Source organism: Chelonoidis abingdonii, chromosome 8 (genome assembly GCF_003597395.2).
Source record: "Chelonoidis abingdonii isolate Lonesome George chromosome 8, CheloAbing_2.0, whole genome shotgun sequence".
NCBI classification, from domain to species: domain Eukaryota; kingdom Metazoa; phylum Chordata; order Testudines; family Testudinidae; genus Chelonoidis; species Chelonoidis abingdonii.
Window position 1 is genome coordinate 78,160,355 of NC_133776.1, and position 18,482 is coordinate 78,178,836.

At 43.9% G+C, this 18,482-nt stretch overlaps 1 protein-coding gene across 1 annotated transcript in view; it reads right to left on the reverse strand.

The window, feature by feature from the left end:
• LOC116834708 (sodium/hydrogen exchanger 2-like) overlaps nucleotides 1–17,815 on the reverse strand; it is a 72,819-nt gene extending 55,004 nt beyond the window's left edge. Inside the window, exons 1-3 of the mRNA XM_075068422.1 lie at nucleotides 17,761–17,815; nucleotides 1,691–1,780; nucleotides 1,391–1,474 (exon numbers count right to left, since the gene is read on the reverse strand). Coding sequence (XP_074924523.1) covers nucleotides 1,391–1,474; nucleotides 1,691–1,780; nucleotides 17,761–17,815 — 229 coding nt within the window. The remainder of the gene's footprint in view (nucleotides 1–1,390; nucleotides 1,475–1,690; nucleotides 1,781–17,760) is intronic.
• Between the last annotated feature and the right edge of the window lie 667 nt (nucleotides 17,816–18,482).

Here is an 18,482-nt window from a genome sequence, read left to right on the forward strand (position 1 = left end):
CTTTAAACAGTTAGAATACAATGTTGTAAAAAGTGAGCTCAGCACCTCCGGACAAGTGGTACATCCAGCTACTTTGCAGATCTAGACTTTAAAGAGAAATTCATACAACACAAGTCATGAAAAGAAATAAACCGAAATAAACCAAACTGAAATGGAAAAATTAGGAAAAAATCTTAGTAATTATTGTTTGTTTGTATTACGAGAACTGGACCCCTAGGGTACTAGGTGCTATACAGACTTCAAACAAAAGACTGTCTCTGCTCCAAAGACCTTACAAGGTAAAGAAGCATCAGATATTTCATATTTTTGAATAACTAAATTAAGGTTAAGGGGCTTCGGCAGTACTAATGGAGTTCATAGCCTGTATTTATTATTTCTCTTCTTATACCATATTACTCTTGGGCCCAAATTATTGTGATGGGCCTGATCCAACCCACTCCTCATTCTTAACTCCCATTGGCATGAGTAGAGACCTTTGTGCAGAAAAGTTGTGAAAGCAGGCACATAGTTCAGGATTATTATTCACATTTGTAATTTGTCACTCCAGTTATATAATTACACAATTACTCCCATTATCCTTTCTGGACTCTCCTCTCCCCTGGGTACACGTGTGCAGTTCTTAAGTTTTGCATTTATAAACTTACACACGGCTTTGGAAATGTCACTGGTATTTGCAGCTGCAGTATTACAAGCTGACAAGCAATTGCGTGGGGGTTTTTTCCATTTGCAAATATGGCAATTTAATGTACAGTATTCTATTGAAACCCAGCACCGGAGAGCCGGGAAGCAGGGCCAGGTTCACACAAAGCGAAAGTCTCACAGTCAGCTGCAAGATGCTTATCCTTTGCTTACAAGAAAGCCTCACAAACTCTGTGTGTCTGTGTGTGTCTCTGTGTTTGTATGGGGGAAAGGAAGAGATAAAGAAACAATGAGCCCAGAAGGCTATCTAGTTTGATATCCTGTCTACAAGCAGCCCTACCTGATGCTGCAGAGGTGAAATGAAGTCAGTTTGAGCAGCACAGTACCATAAAGGGAAGAAGTTGTTCTCTTCTATCTAGCCCAAGATTTAAAAATATTATTGATAACTCACTTCCCACCTGAGCTTCCCCAGGTTAGGAGAAGCTGGCTGGGAAGTGCATGTGTTGACCGTCTTTCCCAGCCTAGGGCAATTCAGTCAGGCACTGGGCAGGATGGGCCACTCAGAGACTTTGGAAACTTCACAGACTGATTTAGGGGTGGGGAGGGTTTTAGGCAAGGACTTTCCACCATAGCTGGGGTTTGGCGAACAGATGCCCAATGCAAGGAAGTTTTCAGAGTCTCTCTCCCCTGTCTGAGCTCTGCCCCTCTCCTCTTCCTCCTGCTGCAGCCCAGAAGAAACACGGCTTCTTACCTATTTTGGCCAGAGAAGCTAGCATGATCCAGAGTGTTATTTCAAAGGGGACCTGCACATGCTGATAATCCAGGGAGAAGAAGACTGTGTGCAGAGAGGATTCATTATCCTGGGCTTTCTGGGACCCCCAGCTGGCATTCTCTGGGCCACTGTCCTCGAGGGGCAGCAGCAGCGATGGTCCCTGGAGTGCACTGACCACAGGAGCACCCAGCAGCAAAGAAAGGCAGGGCCCCAGCATCCATCCTGCTGCAGCCTCCCATCCCAGCCTCTGCCTCTCCATGTGCCCTGGGAGCCGTCCGCCCTGTAAAGTTGATGGCTGGCTGCTTCCCAGCTCCTGGCTGCTGCTGCTGCTGCTGCAGCTGCTCTGACCCTGAGTGGCTGGGCAGGCTCCTGCCTAACAGGCCCTGCAGAATGCAGCCTGCCCTACTTGCGTGGGTGGGTGTGTAAGCAGGAGCCACTGAGCATCCTTGCGAATCCCAACCCCCAGAGAGCCGGGGAGCAGGGCCAGGTTTGCACACAGGAAATGTATGCACTCAGCCGCAAGGTGCTTAGTGTTTGCTTACAGGAACGCCTCACAAACCCTTAATCTGTGTGTGTGTGATTCTGTGTGTATATAGGGGAAGGGGAGAGATAAAAGCAGGATCCTTTCCGCTTTGGGCCTCAGCCACTCAAATTCCATTGCCTAAATGGAGAACAAGTGTAACTGTTCCTTCTGCACCCCCAAGCCCCAGCAGGGGCGGCTCCAGACATTTTGTCGCCCCAAGTACGGGGGGTCCGCTGGTCCCATGGCTTCAGTGGACCTCCCGCAGGCGTGCCTGCACGAGGTCCACCGAAGCCGCGGGACCAGCGGACCCTCCGCAGGCAAGCCGCCGAAGGCACCCTGCCTGTCGCCCTAGCAGCAACTGGCAGAGTGCCCCCCGCAGCTTGCCACCCCAGGAATGCGCTTGGAGCGCTGGTGCCTGGAGCCGCCCCTGAGCCCCAGACCCGGAGGCAACAGCAAAACCTGGATCCTCCAGCACTGCTGGAGGTGCCTGGTTTCGGGCCCCAGCCCCTCAATTCTAGTGCTTACACAGAGAACTGGTATAGATGATACCTTTGCTTCCCTTTGGTAAACCAAATGCAAATCAGAGTATCCACCAAAAATAACTACAACCAGCTAATACAATCACTTAGCAAAGCATGCAACTGGAGGGTCTAGGATGGAGGGCATCTTAATAATAAATTCCAGCAATAGCTTGTCGTCTTCTCCTGCGGTCAGGAGCAGAAGAGAGAGCTATTTCTGTGTTTACTTTTCATGCTAGGCACTCAGCTACCACAGGGAGCCGGGTGGGGAGGGGAATATAAAATGGAGAGAGAGAGAGATGTCATTAACTACCATCTCTGAACTGCAGGGGCTTTTGATTTTTTACTTGGGCATTTCTTCTCAGAACAGTTCCTTCCACTGCAGTGGCCGGTGTGGCCATTGGGAAGGTTCAGGGATAGGTATCCACTGACTTTAGGGGCTACGCTCACATTCATTTTGGAAAGCAGGGTATTTGTTTGATACATTAATAAAATGGAGGGCACAACGCAGAAGGCCGAATTCCTCCATGATTTAGTTTCACTAGAAGCAGTGATATTTCACGAGGGATGAATTTAGCCCATACAGCACAAGCAATTAAAATATGAGGGCCTTAGGCTGCTGCTGAACTAATCGATGACCCATTTTTGGATTCAGATGCCCAAAGGACACCAAACCTGAGCTACTAATGACATATTGGTGATCCATTTTTTCTGTTATGGGGAGCTAAATGGGAGTCCAAAATCACATACGTATGTACTCTTGTTTGTCAATAGCATACCCTGTCTCAGTGTCTGATATTATTTTGTAGGTCATAAAAATAAACAGGAACCTTGGGAAGCAGTGGTACATTCTGAAAATCTCACTCTCCCCCATCCCCATTTAACACTGTTTATCTGCTTTTATACTGTGCCTTTAACAGAAATGTCTACCTGGACTAGAGAAAATGCTGTCTTGACTTCTGGGCACACTGAGATTTCAAGAGTTTTGGCAAAAAAATTCTCCTTTTGTGTGGAAAAAAATGACAGGAGGGAATCCTGGGGGAAGGAAATCCTACAGGGTTCCCTTTATGCATTTCTCCATAATCATTCCTTGGGGTAGGGAACAAGGCCCCTCAGAGTTTGGAACAAATGGGGGTTAAGCATATGTGCACTGTTCCTTTAAATATTAAACAGGAAGTTTGGTGGCAGGGGGCTGAAGTGATCTGGGCAGAAGCTTTACAGTGAAACTAATAAAGAGGCAGAAGAGTCTTGAGAACATGCTAATAAATTTCCTTGTTCAGTGTCAGAAGAAAGTGACTCTGTGATCACTTACCAGAGTGTTCTGCCTCCAGAATCTACAGATTCTGGGATAACTCTAGGAGTAGGGTGACCATATTTACCAAAGTAAAAATGCGATACCATGTGGGGTGGCTTGAGCCACCTGCTGTTGCCACTTGCCTGAGCCCCGGGCCTCTCAAGGCTGGGGCTGAGCCCTGTGCAGCCTGAGGCTGGGGCTGACTGCCCAAATCCCATGCTGCCCAGGGCTAACAGTCTGAGCCCTGCCACCCAGCCTTGTGTTGCCATTCGATCCCCCCCTCCCAAAAAAATGTTCCTCTGCACCCCCTAGGGGTGTGCACTCTAATTTTGGGGAGAAATTGGGCATTTGTTCCATTTGCTCTTGCCAGCTGATCATCAGTTGTCAAGAGCAAATTGGACAAATCCCCATTTTTGCCAAAAAATGTCAGGATGTCCCGGACAGGGCTTAAAAAGGGGACTGTCCCAGCCAAAACTGGTATGGTTGCCCTACCTAGGAGGCCAGGACCATCTGCACCAGCTAGGAGTCCTCTCTCTGGTTCCTAGACGTCTTCCACTGGACCTCTTCTCACAAAGTTAGGTTCTTCCACAGGGAAGAGGCCATGGAAAAGTTAATGTCCCAGAATGCACGAAGTTTTGAGTAGATTCCCTGCAAATCTGGAAAGGATGAGGTCCATCTCTCTGACATTCTGCTCACCTTCTCCCCATGTGCAAGAACCATCCCCTCTGTAAAGTCTGAGAAAAAGGAAATAGTGCTGCAGAGATGGATGATTGCCCCTCCTGGTCACTCCTCTTTGGGCAGGAATGGGTCCCTGTCTGCATCGGTATCTCAGGGGATGATTGAGACCTTCATTGTTTTCAAAAAAAATAATAACAAAAAAATCAAATTTGCATCTCTTGATTTCTGTGCTAGGGAAATAACAGAGGCACTCACAGTTCCCCCTTAATTACCACATTAACTCAGGTCAGGGTGTTTGCAGTCTCTTTTGATTGGGGTTCCTCTCAAATACAGCACTTGCCATTACAAACTCAAAGTTTGGTGCCCAAGTGCCCATTGTACCCAAAAGGGGCTTGAGCCTCTGAGACTCTACGGGAGTTTGATATCACTATGGTAGTGCAAAACTTCCCTAAGCTAGCCAGTGGAAGTTTCCCTCTGCATAGGGAATCCCCAGGTGGCTCAAAGACACCATACTCACTATTACCTCGATCCCTATCCTGGCTGTGAGTGCCGGTGGCATGGCTGAGAGTAAGGGGATAGAGCTTGTAAGTGGACTGCTGCAGGCCATTTGACACTCAGTGCAACTTAGTCTTGCTCTAAGTTGTACTTGGGGACTGGCCTAGCACTCACCAGCCTTAGGATCATGGAAGCACAAAGGTTGTCAAAAGCTTCCTTTGCATCCCTTCACCCCTTCCTCCTGAGCTGTGCTGAGTGCTCCTGTAGCACAGCCCAGGATCCTGGGAGCATCTTCTTAGAGTCAGGAGATCCTGCAATACAGCAATAACTGCAGAGACAGCCAAGGGAACTAAGAGTCAGGGCAGACACAAACCTCCACATGTAGAGCCATTACTTTGGCACATCCCCCAAGGGAAGCACACGATAGATCTCGGCTGATCCATGGCTGCGGAGCGCCAAAATTCTGCCGTTTGTGACAGGGCAACACCTTCTCCCTCTGGCAGATCAATATGGGGAAAAGCCCTTGAGGGAAACACCACAGAGTTTTCATTTCCCCGGGCCCCTCTTGACTTGAGGGTTTTTCTATGGCAACCATAACAATGGCAAAGCGTAATCAACACAGTTCCATTTTTCACCAAAGATCTCTAGGTTTACAAAGATTAATTCTCACAACAGACCTGCATAATTATTAATTCTACTCCTTTTACAGAAGAGTAAACTGAGGCACAGATGATAAGATGAAACACCCAAAGCTCCCCAGTAAGTCAGTGGCAGAGCTAGGAACAGAACAAGCAGACTTGACTTCACGTGATGCTTCTCCTTATGAGGTAATCTCTACCCAGCAGAAGATTCTGGTTATGAAATTTGGGTTTGGAAGATTTGCTCTGTTTTTTGGTGAGCCAGGTAATTAAAGCTTTGTGACGCAAAAGGATCAGTTTGATTTTTGCTACTTCTGGGAAAATGCAAGAGTCATTTTTTCCAGTTCACTTTCATCCATGTTCATCCTAAGCAAAACCAGAAAGGTTTGCATCACAGCAGAGGGCAGAGCTCAATACTGCTTGCTGCAAAATGTTTTACCAGACAAATCAATGCCCATTTAATCAATTGCAACAAACAAAAATAGCAGTTAGAAGAGGGAAGGTGTGGAGGGAATAGAAGAGGGAAATAATGTTAAAATTTGCTTCATGTGGCTACTTAAAAATAAAAAAATATTTTAGGCCAAATGCTTAAAACCAGAAGCTTGAGGTGCGTGCAAAAATTGCAAGTGCGATTTCATGACAACTCATACATGCAGCATTACCTAAACTGCACAAAAAAACTGCCTGTCTGAATAACACAAAGTGTACTGTGGGAAATAATCATATCTGAGAAAAGAATGTGAAACATTTTTTGCCAATATCTATTGGAGTTTTGAATGAATTTGCTTCACTTGTATTCTCAGACTTCTGTGATCATGGCCCTGATCCTGCAACGAACTCCAAGCAGGTGGAGCCCTGTGCCCACATGAAGTCCCAACTCCAATAACTGCTGCCTTGGGGCTTCTGTGCGCAATTAGGCCCTGATCCTGCAAAGACTGACACATGCGCTCAACTTTTCCCATTGATATCCTTAGCCTAATCACTGATTTACTTTGCCAGTGTATCTAGAGACATAATGAAAGGGTCTTCATAACGTCTAATTTTGGGTTTGATCTTAGTGGTCCTTTGTGAGTCTTAGAATTTGTTTTAGCATTTTGTTAAGATGATGTATTTTTATTTTTGAACGGCTCTATTTTAAAGTTTGACACAAATCAGTCGACTAATTCCCTCAAGAATTTAACTATTCAGTCATCACCTTTTATTGTGGATTCATTTATCTGTAAAGTCAAAGTCTAATTTTTTTCTAAAGCCTGCAGTATGCAGATATTTATTCCCCTTGTTTTAATGGGTATTGAACCATATTGAACCACTTTTTAATGGGAGTACCATTTGGTCATATATTTATTGATGTGCTTTTACTTTTTCTGATGTCATATTCTTTCCCCATATTCATAGGGTTCTAGGGCCAGATTCAATTCCCTTATTCATTGGCCTGTGCCCTTGCTCGACAGGCAGCCCCACTGAAATGAAATGGCATTACTAGAAGAGTAAAGTATTATATAATATGAGAAAGGTTATCAGAATCTGGGCTCATGCGATTAAATTATTGAATTAAGTTAATCATTTTAACAGGTCCTATATGATACTCTCTAACGTCATTAGTGCCAACTTCTTGTTCCGTACTTTTACAGTAAAGAAAAGAATGGGTGGAGGGGTACTTACGATTTTATCCCTTCTGGCTCTTAGTTCTGTTGTTCTGGCATTGATACGTTCAGTATTAGGCACAGCTGGGCGTATAACTCATAACTTCTAATCTTCGCTATGTATAGGACACATCATGTAATGAAACCCAAATAGTCTATGCTACACTATAATTTACATCAGCTACTGAAATTCATGCATCATATAATTCTGAGTGAAGCAGATACATTATACATGGAAATGACTCATCAGTAATGTGCTTTTTACCTATGCTCCCAAAAGATCTTTCCAAGGCATTCAGACTCTGATCCAGCAAAGCACTTAAGCATGTGCTTAATTTTAAGCACATGAGCAGAGCCACTGAAATCAATGGAATTACTCACATGCTTATAGTTCAGCACATACTTGTGTGCTTTTTTGGATCCAGGCCTTATTGCTCAAATGGAGAAATGCTACCCTCCATTTAGGTAGTTAAGTTTACAGTAGCTGACAGAAGTCAAATATATGGCTTCTGTTTTCACTTAAATTGGTTCGTTCTGTTATGCTGGGCCCAGAATGCATTTGTAACTGGGAAACGCTCCATCTGTCTCTCAAGCCAGAAGTGCTAAAGTTAAAGCAGCAAAACAAAATCTCCTTATGCTTTGCCTGTGTTTTGCAAACAGGTGTGTTTTGCAAAAATAAAGTCACTGTAACATATCAACCTCCATAGTGCTGATTTTTAAATATGATTTTTACTTATTAACAACAGCATAAAAATATAGGAGACAACAACATAAGCCCATGCAATCCCCAACTATAGAGCTCTGAACAAAAGATTTTGTTTTAACACCACTGTGTTGCTGCTTTATAAAATATTTTTTTAAAATCCTTTCCCAAGTGAAAGATGTTATCTTGTGTGTGCCCTGCTGGCTTTCGAAACCAGGCACCATTGTGCCCAAACTTGTATTGAATGCACACATGCTGCATCTGTCTCCAAAGTGAATCCCATTCAGGCCATCCTAAGACTTATACCGTCCCTGCTGGCTGGTGATCTCTGATGAGGACACTACAGTCCCAGCCCCGGCCATCCCCAGCCTCCAAGAATGAAATGTCCTGTTGCCTCCCAGCCTATAGAAGCCCTCAATGCTGTCCTTCTGGTCAATGCCCTGTGAACGCAGAGAAGCCATTTCCACATTGCAGCTGAGCTAAATTGATTTGTCTGCTGCTGATCTCATATGCTCCCTGTGGATCTTGTGGGAGGATAAACCTGTACATGTTCATTAATCCACAGTGACTTCTCTTGACAACACATATGTACAAAGAATTTGGACTAATGCAAAATTACACTGAGCAAACTACGGACATGTTAACAAGAAATGAGCAAAGAAAAAAATAAATCAAGAGGAGATGTATATGATCTGTATCCCAAGATTCTCTGACAATCTGAAAGGGGTGCAGATTTTATACTCTGCTTTGTGCAGACTTTAGGGACCATTTCTGCATATATTAACAACATGAGAATTATACCTGTTGTTAACAGCTGATTTTACTTTTCAGGAATTTGGAGAGCCAAGTATTACAGAGAGATCTGAAATGTAATGAATTACTTGCTTCTAAACCTTCTCCCTGCCTAGTATCCCATGCTTTTCCGAATATACCTGTCTGGTTATGTTTCTCTAAGCAGCAGTTCTGACAGTACAGTCATTCAGGCTGGCTGTGTCACAACTTTACATTTAACAGCCACCCAATTAGTACTGTCTTAAAAAATTTCTATAGAACAAATACAGGCTGAGTACATTTTAATAATTTTGGCCCTGACCTCTGTGGTGGTGTATATTTCTCAGCAATCAACTCGTACACTCCGAGCAGTCATTTAAATGATTTGCAAATGGCCTCTAATATTTGTTCTTCATCATTATCTCTAGAAAAGAACATACGTGCAGCTTCAGTAAAATGACAAATAAGCAAACTCTCTTGTCATATATCTATGTATGAGTCTCAAAAATATTTGTATGTCACTTAAACCCCATAGTTTGAGTTCTCTGAGACACCTCTGACAATTTGCAGCAATTGCAAATGGAATATTTTGAAATTCATGGTGTTCTGGTAAGAATGATGCCTATCCCCTAAAAATATGAAGGCATTTCTTCCTCCTCTCCCCCCCCATCTCTTTTTTTAAATGATCACTTTACCCAAAGGTCCCTAAATTCATCCAAATAATGCTTCAGTTGACATCCCTTAGAAATACAGCTAGGTTTAATACAAATGTCCTTTCCTCTTAAATCAGTCCAAAAGCTTCTTGTGACTTCAGCAAACCACTGACTCTTTTTCTTTCTATATATTACAGATAGAGGCCCAAAATAGCAGAGAAGGGACTTCACTTAACTACCATTGTAGTCCCCCTTGTTTCATCACTTTAGCTGATGCCTGCCTATGCCCCCATATCAGGTCTCTTTATACAACGCTGTCAGTGCTACACACTAGACAGGCAAAGATACCAATGAAGCTGCAAGCTCAAACTCAAGCTGAGTATGAACTGTATTGGAGCTAGTTTGCTGTGTCTGCTGCTCTCTAGAGTTTCAAATCACTAATTATTTATCTCAGGCAACATGCATTGCAACTGGTAGTAAAATTAACACTATTCATTTACCAGTGTATTCTGTTCCTCTGTTCATTATAACTTTAAGGGACTTGCTTGCGTGGATGCATAAACAATTATGTTACGTATTCAACAAGGTAAACCATCCCTTCTAACTTTGAACCCAATTATGTGCCATAATCATATTAACAAGAGCAAACAAACATGGAAAGTAATGCACTTGGGGGATATTATCATGCTTTAGAATAAATAGCACTGTCAGTGTGGAAGTCAATAAGCACTGCTAGCGGTCATGTCTGGGTGCACTGTGGGGGAGATAGGGCTCAAACCAGCGAGAAGTATGAGTACATTAATATAGTTTGATGCATAATTGCTTTTATAACATAACTTTTCACCTGCCTGTAACTGTTGGCTAACAGATGCTGACTCGCAATGGCAATGAGGGGGGAGGCACATGACCCTCCCCAAAATGCGGGGGTGGGGGCAAGGCCAGCAGCTAGGGAGATGAAGGGGCAGGGCCAGAGCCAGAAGGGAAGAGGCAGAGCCAGAGCCTCTCCTCTTCCAGCCTCCTCTTCTGGCCATGCTGCCTGGCATGACAAGTAGCAGCTGCACTCTCCCAGGCAGCCTCCAGCCACCCTGCTTGCCAGGTACAGCCCAGGCAGGCAGCGTGGCCGGAGGCTGCTCGGGAGAGAGCAGCCACTGTGTGCCTGTGATAAATGATGGGGGGTGGGGGGGCGACGGTGCACTCCATATGATGTTATGAAAATATGCTAATGAATGTGAATATAATGTAACTGGAATATGCTTCATGCAAAAGTAAGTTATCATTACAAAGCTTATAATCTACCACGTGTGTTTATCCTATGTGTATAAATGTATCATTCTTGTATCTGAAACTAGAAATATGAAGTATAACTCTGAGGTCCTATTGTAATTATGCAAAGTGTGGGCCATTAATGGTGGCTTGGAATTCTGGTGGTTCCCATTAACCAGGACAATTGGTTGTAAATGGCTCTGTTTACTTGTAAGTCTTCCTGTGCACCTGTGTGCTGGTAAGTGGGCAATGAAGTCTTACAGTGACATGTGATCATGTCACCTGAACTGGAATCCATCTTTAACCTGGTGTCTTTCCATTGAGAAGGAGGGGGTGGGAACCCAGAGAGGGACAAAGGATTCCCGCCTTATGCAAAAGATATGTAAAGGGATGGAACAGAACAAAGGAGAGAGGAGCCATCATGAAGAATCCCCTAGCTACCATCTGATCTGGAACAAGAGCTATACTAGGGGAAAGGATTGGGCCCAGAATAGAAGGAGGCTAGTCTGTCAAAAAAGCTTATTGGAATATCGCTAAGGGTGAGATTTACCTGCATTTAGTTTCCTACTGTATTAGGCTTCGACTTGTGTGTTTTATTTTATTTTGTTTGGTAATTTACTTTGTTCTGTCTGTTATTACTTGGAACCACTTAAATTCTACTTTTTGTATTTAATAAAATCACTTTTTACTTATTAATTAACCCAGAGTAAGTATTAATACCTGAGGGGGATAACAGCTGTGCATTTCTCTCTATCAGTGTTATAGAGGGCGAACAATTTATGAGTGTACCCTGTATAAGCTTTATACAGGGTAAAATGGATTTATTTGGAGTTTTGACCCCATTGTGCTGGAGACAGAAGCACTTCTTAAGCTGTTTTCAGTTAAGCCCGTAGCTTGTAGGGGACATGGTTCAGACTTTGATCTGTGTTTGCAGCAGGCAAGCGTGTCTGGCTCAAACAAGGCAAGGTACTGAAGTCCCAAGCTGGCAGGGAAAATAGACACACACAGCTTGGAAAGTAGAAAAAGACAGGACTTGACACCTGATGAAGTGAAGTGAGACGCCAATGGTTGTTAAGTTAGAAAGACAGATGACTGGAGCCAAAGCTCCTGTAGTCAATCGAAAAACTCCTGTTGTCATCAGTGGGTTTTGAACTATAATATAAGTCAGTGTTTCTCAAACTGGGGCCACTGCTTGTGTAGGAAAGGCCCCTGGTGGGCCAGGCCAGTTTGTTTACCTGCCCCATCCGCAGGTCCAGCCGATTGTGGCTCCCACTGGCTGCGGTTCGCCGCTCCAGACCAGTAAGGGCTGCTAGAAGCGGCACAGGCCAAGGGATGTACTGGCCACCACTTCCAGCAGCTCCCATTGGCCTGGAGCAGCAAACTGCAGACAGTGGGAGCTGCGATCGGCCGGACCTGCTGACGGGGCAGGTAAACAAATTGGCCCAGCCCACCAGGGGCTTTCCCTACACAAGCGGCGGCCCCAGTTTGAGAAACACTGATGTAAGTGAACCATAGAATCAGGCCATAATAGTTACATCTGGTAAGTGATTCACAGGCATTTAAAAGATTATCTGAAGTTTCATACTCTTGTGGGTACTTGCAGGACAAAAATGTTTTCTACTTTTTAAAGTAATTAAAAGGTTCAAGTTTCTGTACTTAGTCTATTTCACAGTAATTTTGGGGTTCTGGCTTATTCACAAAACCATGCAGGACTTACTGTACTTTTCTGCAACCACATTATCTTAGAGCAAGATCCTGTGCTGCAATGGAATCTGATTTGGAACAGGTATGTACTACAAGACAGTGATTGGTTTGCATTTAATATTATATCTGATTAATGTAGCCACTTTTTGTGGATTAACTGTGAGCAGATGGCAACTCCCTAGAATTTATTCATTACATACATGGATTCAACAAATTTGTTAGCAAACTGTGCGTGAGCTCTGAGGGTTTATGGTGAACAGTTCTCTGTATTTGATTTTCAGACATTGAGCTGAGCTAATTAGCTATGATTGGTTAGGTAAGAAACATGGTTTTGTCTCTGCTCCTTGACTGAACATGCAAACTCTTCCTGTGAAAATATTCATGCATATGAACTTAAAATTCAGTTTCTGCAATTTTTGCACATCTGACTGTGAAGTTTACACTTCATGAACTTTCATGCTAGTAAAACTTGATTGCTTGATCCAGCAAACAGGAAAGTGGCACAAAAATGGCCAAATGAGTTCATTTAAATTTATAGAAATTTGTTTATGGTATTTGTCAATCTCTAATAAGTACTACAAGTTTTGTTCCTTTTGAAATTAGAAAATGGACTCAGCTGTATTCTACTTAACATCTATAAAAATGTAGATGTGTGGCAACTGATTTTGCCTTTCCCCTCTCCCTATTCTTCCTATGTAGGTGTAACCCTTCTGCCAGGTACAGCCAGCAGGAACCAGGGCTGGGTTCAATATCTAGGGGGTCCTTTCCATCGATTCAAAACAGAACCAGCTCAAGCCCCCACCCAGTAGCCTGGGAAAATTACACACCAACGCTGGGTGCCTCTGAGAGGCAATACATCCCCACTCGCAAGCACATAGTCTGAGTGTGGAAAGGAAACTTTTAATAAAAGGAGGGAAATAATTCGGAGTTAAATTGGAAGAACACTGCAAACAGGGTTCATAAACATAAACCATGAGTAAAAGACCCACTGCCAAGTAGGTTGGGCAGTGCCCTTTTCCTCTCAGGTTCTTAAGTCCAGCAACCCAAAAGTCCCTTTCACATGCCCGACCCTTCTCTGCACCCCACTCACAGTTGCTGTCCTTGGTCAGTGCAGACCCAGAATTCAGAGGTGCATCTGCAGAGTTCACACCCCACCCTGGGTGGGGGTAAAGAGACATCTTACTTGCTCCACTGGCTGCTCACTGCCACGTGCTCACTGCTCTCACCGTGCCCCTCCACTAGCCACCCTGCTTGCTGCTCATCATGCCTCTCCACCGCCACCCTGATGGCTGCTCATCACACCTCTTCGCTGACATCCTGCTGGTCACTTGTCACACCTCTCTGCTGCTGCCCTGCTGGCCGCTCATCACACCTCTCTGCTGCTGCCCTGCTGGCTGTCAGTCACCTTCTGCCTCTCTGCTGTGACCTCTGCACATCAGTCTCACTGATTTTCAGCTATTTTGCAGGCAGGGCATAAACACAGTCTTACAGCAACTGGTTTCAGCTCAGACTGAGCATTTAAAATAACAAAAGAGGCTCCTAATGAAGCCTACTTAGCTCTATTCTTTGAACAGTGGGGAAGAACAGGTTAAGTCAGTCTAGAGAGGACCCCCCCCCCAGGTTGTGCAGCCTCCTGACCAGGGCACCAGGAGTCCTGTCCCCACCCTTCTTACTTTTACAGGCCTCTGACATTCAAGCCCCTGCTTAAAGATATTATTTCAACTGAGGGTGCCGAACCTCATTTGGGACAGGTTAAGCACAGTCCTGCTTTCCTGTATTGCTACAATAATTACAACATTGGTCGCCATATTTCACTACTCCTGCAACCAGTACTAAGGTCATTTGTACCCAACACCAGCCAAAGTTGATCCTTTCACACAGCTGTAAATGATGAATATGTAAACAGAGAAGGAGCAAACGGTATTTACTAGAGCTGTCGATTAATCTCAGTTAACTCACGCAATTAACTCAAAAAAACTAATTGTGATTAAAAACATTAATCGCAATTAATCGCACTGTTAAACAATAAAATACTAATTGAAAATTATTAAATTTTTTGGATGTTTTTCTACATTTTCAAATATATTGATTTCTATTACAACACAGAATACAAAGTGCACACTGCTCTTTTTATATTATTATTTTTATTGCAAATATTTGCACTATAAAAATGATAAACAAAATAAATAGTATTTTTCAATTCACCTCATTCAAGTACTGTAGTGCAATCTCTTTATCATGAAAGGATAACTTACAAATGTAGATTTGTTTTGTTTACATAACTGCACTCAAAAATGAAACAATGTAAAACTTTAGAGCCCACAAGTCCACTCAGTCCTACTTTTGTTCAGCCAATTGCTAAGACAAACAAGTTTGTTTACTTTTACAGGAGATACTACTGACTGCTTCTTATGTCAATGTCACCTGAAAGTGAGAACAGGTGTTCGCATGGCACTTTGTAGCCAGCATTGCAAGGTATTTACGTGCCAGATATGCTAAACATTCCTATGCCCTTTCATGCTTTGGCCACCATTCCAGAGGACATGCTTCCATGCTGATGATGCTTGTTAAAAAAATGTGTTAATTAAATTTGTGACTGAACTCCTTGGGGGAGATTAGTATGTCTCCTGTTCTGTTTTACACACATTCTGCCATATATTTCATGTTATAGCAGTCTCAGATGATGACCCAGTACATGTTCATTTTAAGAACACTTTCACAGCAGATTTGACAAAACACAAAGAAGGTACCAATGTGAGGTTTCAAAGGATAGATACAGCACTCTACCTAAGGTTTAAGAATCTGAAGTGCCTTCAAAAATCTGAGAGGGACGAGGTGTGGAGCATGCTTTCAGGTGTCTTAAAAGAGCAACACTCCGATGCAGAAACTACAGGATGTGAACCACTAAAAAAGAAAATCAACCTTCTGCTGGTGGCATCTGACTCAGATGCTGAAAATGAACATGTATTGGTCTGCTCTGCTTTGGATCGTTATTGAGCAGAACCTGTCATCAGCATGGAAGCATGTCTTCTGGAATGGTGGTTGAAGCATGAAGGGACATATGAATCTTTAGCGCATCTGGCATGTAAATATTTTGCAATGCTGGCTACAACAGTGCCATGCGAACACCTGTTTTACTTTCAAGTGACATTGTAAACATTACATGGGCAGCATTATCTCCTGCAAATTGTAATCAAACTTGTTTGTCTGAGCGATTGGCTGAAGTAGGATTGAGTGGACTTGTGGGTTCTAAAGTTTTACATTGTTTAAATTTTTGAATGCAGTTATTTTTTGTACATAATTCTACTTTTGTAAGTTCAACTTTCATTATAAAGAGATTGCACTACAGTACTTGTATTAGGTGAATTGAAATATAATATTTGTTTTTTACAGTGCAAATATTTGTAATAAAAAATAAATATAAAGTGAGCCCTGTATACTTTGTTTTATGTGTTGTAATTGAAATTAATATATTTGAAAATGTAGAAAGTATCCAAAAATATTTACAAAATGGTATTCTATTATTAACAGTGTGATTAATCACAATTAATTTTTTTAATCGCTTGATAGCCCTAATATTTACATAAAAAACACCCATAGTCTCTTCCCCTCCCAACTAGCTGTCAGGGAAGCATTCATTCAGACCCTGCTTAGGACAGAACTCAGGGCTTGTTTACACCGGAAAGTTATATCGGGATAAGCTAAGGTGTGAATTTAAACTGGTATGTTATACCGATATAACTTCCATGTGGATACTCATATTCCAGTATCAGAATGGCCTTTTTTTAGCTTATGACACTTAGGAAGGGGTTTAAGCTAAAATAAAAAAGCTCGCTTATACCTGAATAAATCATAACTATACTGTTATAACCAGTAAAACTTTACCAGAGAAAGAAGATGGCACGAAAAGGAGAAATAGAGGTTTTTGAGTATCAGAGGGGTAGCTGTGTTAGTCTGGATCTGTAAAAGCAGCAAAGAGTCCTGTGGCACCTTATAGATTAACAGACGTATCAGAGCATGAGCTTTCGTGGGTGAATACCCACTTCGTCGGATGCATGTGTGGTTTTTGAATCACAATTGCCCAACGTCTAGGTCTGGTCTACACTATAGGCTTATATCAGTACAACAGCATTGCTCAAGGGTGTGGAAAATCCATACCCCTGAGCTACACATTTACACTCACCTAACCCCTGCTGTAGACAGTGCTATGTCAGTGGGAGAGTGTCTCTCAGGGAGGTGGATTAACTACACTGACAGGAGAAGATCTCTCCCGTCAGCATAGAGTGTCTTCATTAAAGCACTACAGCAGGTGCAGCCATGCAGATGCAGCGTTGTAAGTGTAGACCTGCCCTGAGTGTATCATTTACACCATTGCCATTGAGTGCAAAGTAGGTGTAAAACTCTCTCATTCTAATCTGGTAGCATTTTAAGCCCACTCTGCAGCTGCTGTGAATAACTACACAAAGTGCAGCACAATAGTGACTTGGGCCTAGAGAAATCAAGATGATGGTTTGGCAGGCTCAGAAAAGGAGATGTAGAAAGAAACACAGAAAGAGTGAGTGGTCATTCAGAAAGCCAGAGGCACCTCACCCCCTTAGCTACTACCTTAGGGACTACTCTTAACACCATAACTTTGCCCATGATCAAGCTCTTGCCTGAGGGAAGCTAACCCCATCACAGTAACAATTATATGGCACCTGAAAGGCGGTCACGGCTCTCTCCCCGTCCATCAGGGAGGAGACCATGACCCCTCGCTACAATGCCTCTGGAGCGACTTAGTTCAGGGGGCAAATAGCCTACAGTTAGAAGGCCCAAGCCTGCAGTCCAGGCCAGGCAGCAATTGGGTCTGTGAGCCCCAGCCCTTAACCACAGTGGGGCAGCCAACAATTAAGGGCTCTGGCCTGCAGTCAGGCTGAGGAACAATGAGTCTATAGGCCAGGGGTCAGCAACCTTTCAGAAGTAGTGTGCCAAGTCTTCATTTATTCACTCTAATTTAAGGTTTTGTGTGCCGGTAATGCATTTTAACATTTTTAGAAGGTCTCTTTCTATAAGTCTATAATATATAACTAAACTATTGTTGTATGTAAAGTAAATAAGGTTTTTAAAATGTTTAAGAAGCTTCATTTAAAATTAAATTAAAATGCAGAACCCCCCAGACCAGTGGCCAGAACCCGGGCAGTGTGAGTGCCACTGAAAATCAGCTCGCGTGCCGCCTTTGGCACAGGTGCCATAGGTTGCCTACCCCTGCTATAGGCCCAGGGCCTTCAATCAGGACAGGGCAGCAAATAGTTAATGGCTCTGGTCTGCAGTCAGACAGAACAACACAGCAGTTTAGGGGGATGAGCTTTCTGGCAAGGCAGATGGCAATATCTCTGATGTGGACCACAGACCAATGCAGGCCTCTTGGCCTAAAGGTGGGGAGGCTGCCACCCCCAGGGGCAGGGAGGTAGGCGGATGCAGGCTCACCTGATTCCACTGCATCCCAGCCCAGGGCCCTAACAGCGGCAGAGTAGTCCGCCATTGGGTCAGCAGGGAATCCGGCCGCAACACGCTGGGCGGCTTGCAGTCAGTAATACAGCCAAACCCCATTCAACTTCCCTGGGCTCCTTCCTACACTCCCAGTCAGGGGGTACCTGCGTTCCGGGGTCATCGTTCGTCTTGCTGGGGTAAACGGCTAGTGGCAGCCCAACAGCTCCTCGCTGTCCCTGGTGCCTGGCAGCTCCAGCAGTCCCTCCAGGTCTCTGGCACTGTAGTGGCCTCCATCGGATCTGAGCTCCAGCAACAGAGGGGAGACATCCTGCTCCTCTGGCAATTCTGCCCCAACTGAGCTGGAGGGCCTGACTTTTATATTTCCAGTTCCTTTCCCACCCCTCTGCTTCTGGCAGGGTGGTCATGGGTGTCCCAGCTCTGCTCACCAGAGGGCGATCGCGGCTCTCTCCCGCTCCATCAGGGAGGGAGACCACACTCCGTCATTACACACCTTTTACCTGAGGTTTTCAAAGTGCACCTCCAGCACTACTAAGTCTCTCCACACCACTGAGAGGGAGGTAATTTTAGATCCATTGTATAGGAGGCTCTAAACTGAGGTCCAAAGAGGTTAAATAAATAAACTGTTCAGGGCTGCACAGTGTCATTTGCAAATCTGGCAATGAAAAGCAGAAATGCTAGATTCCATTCCTCTGCTCTAA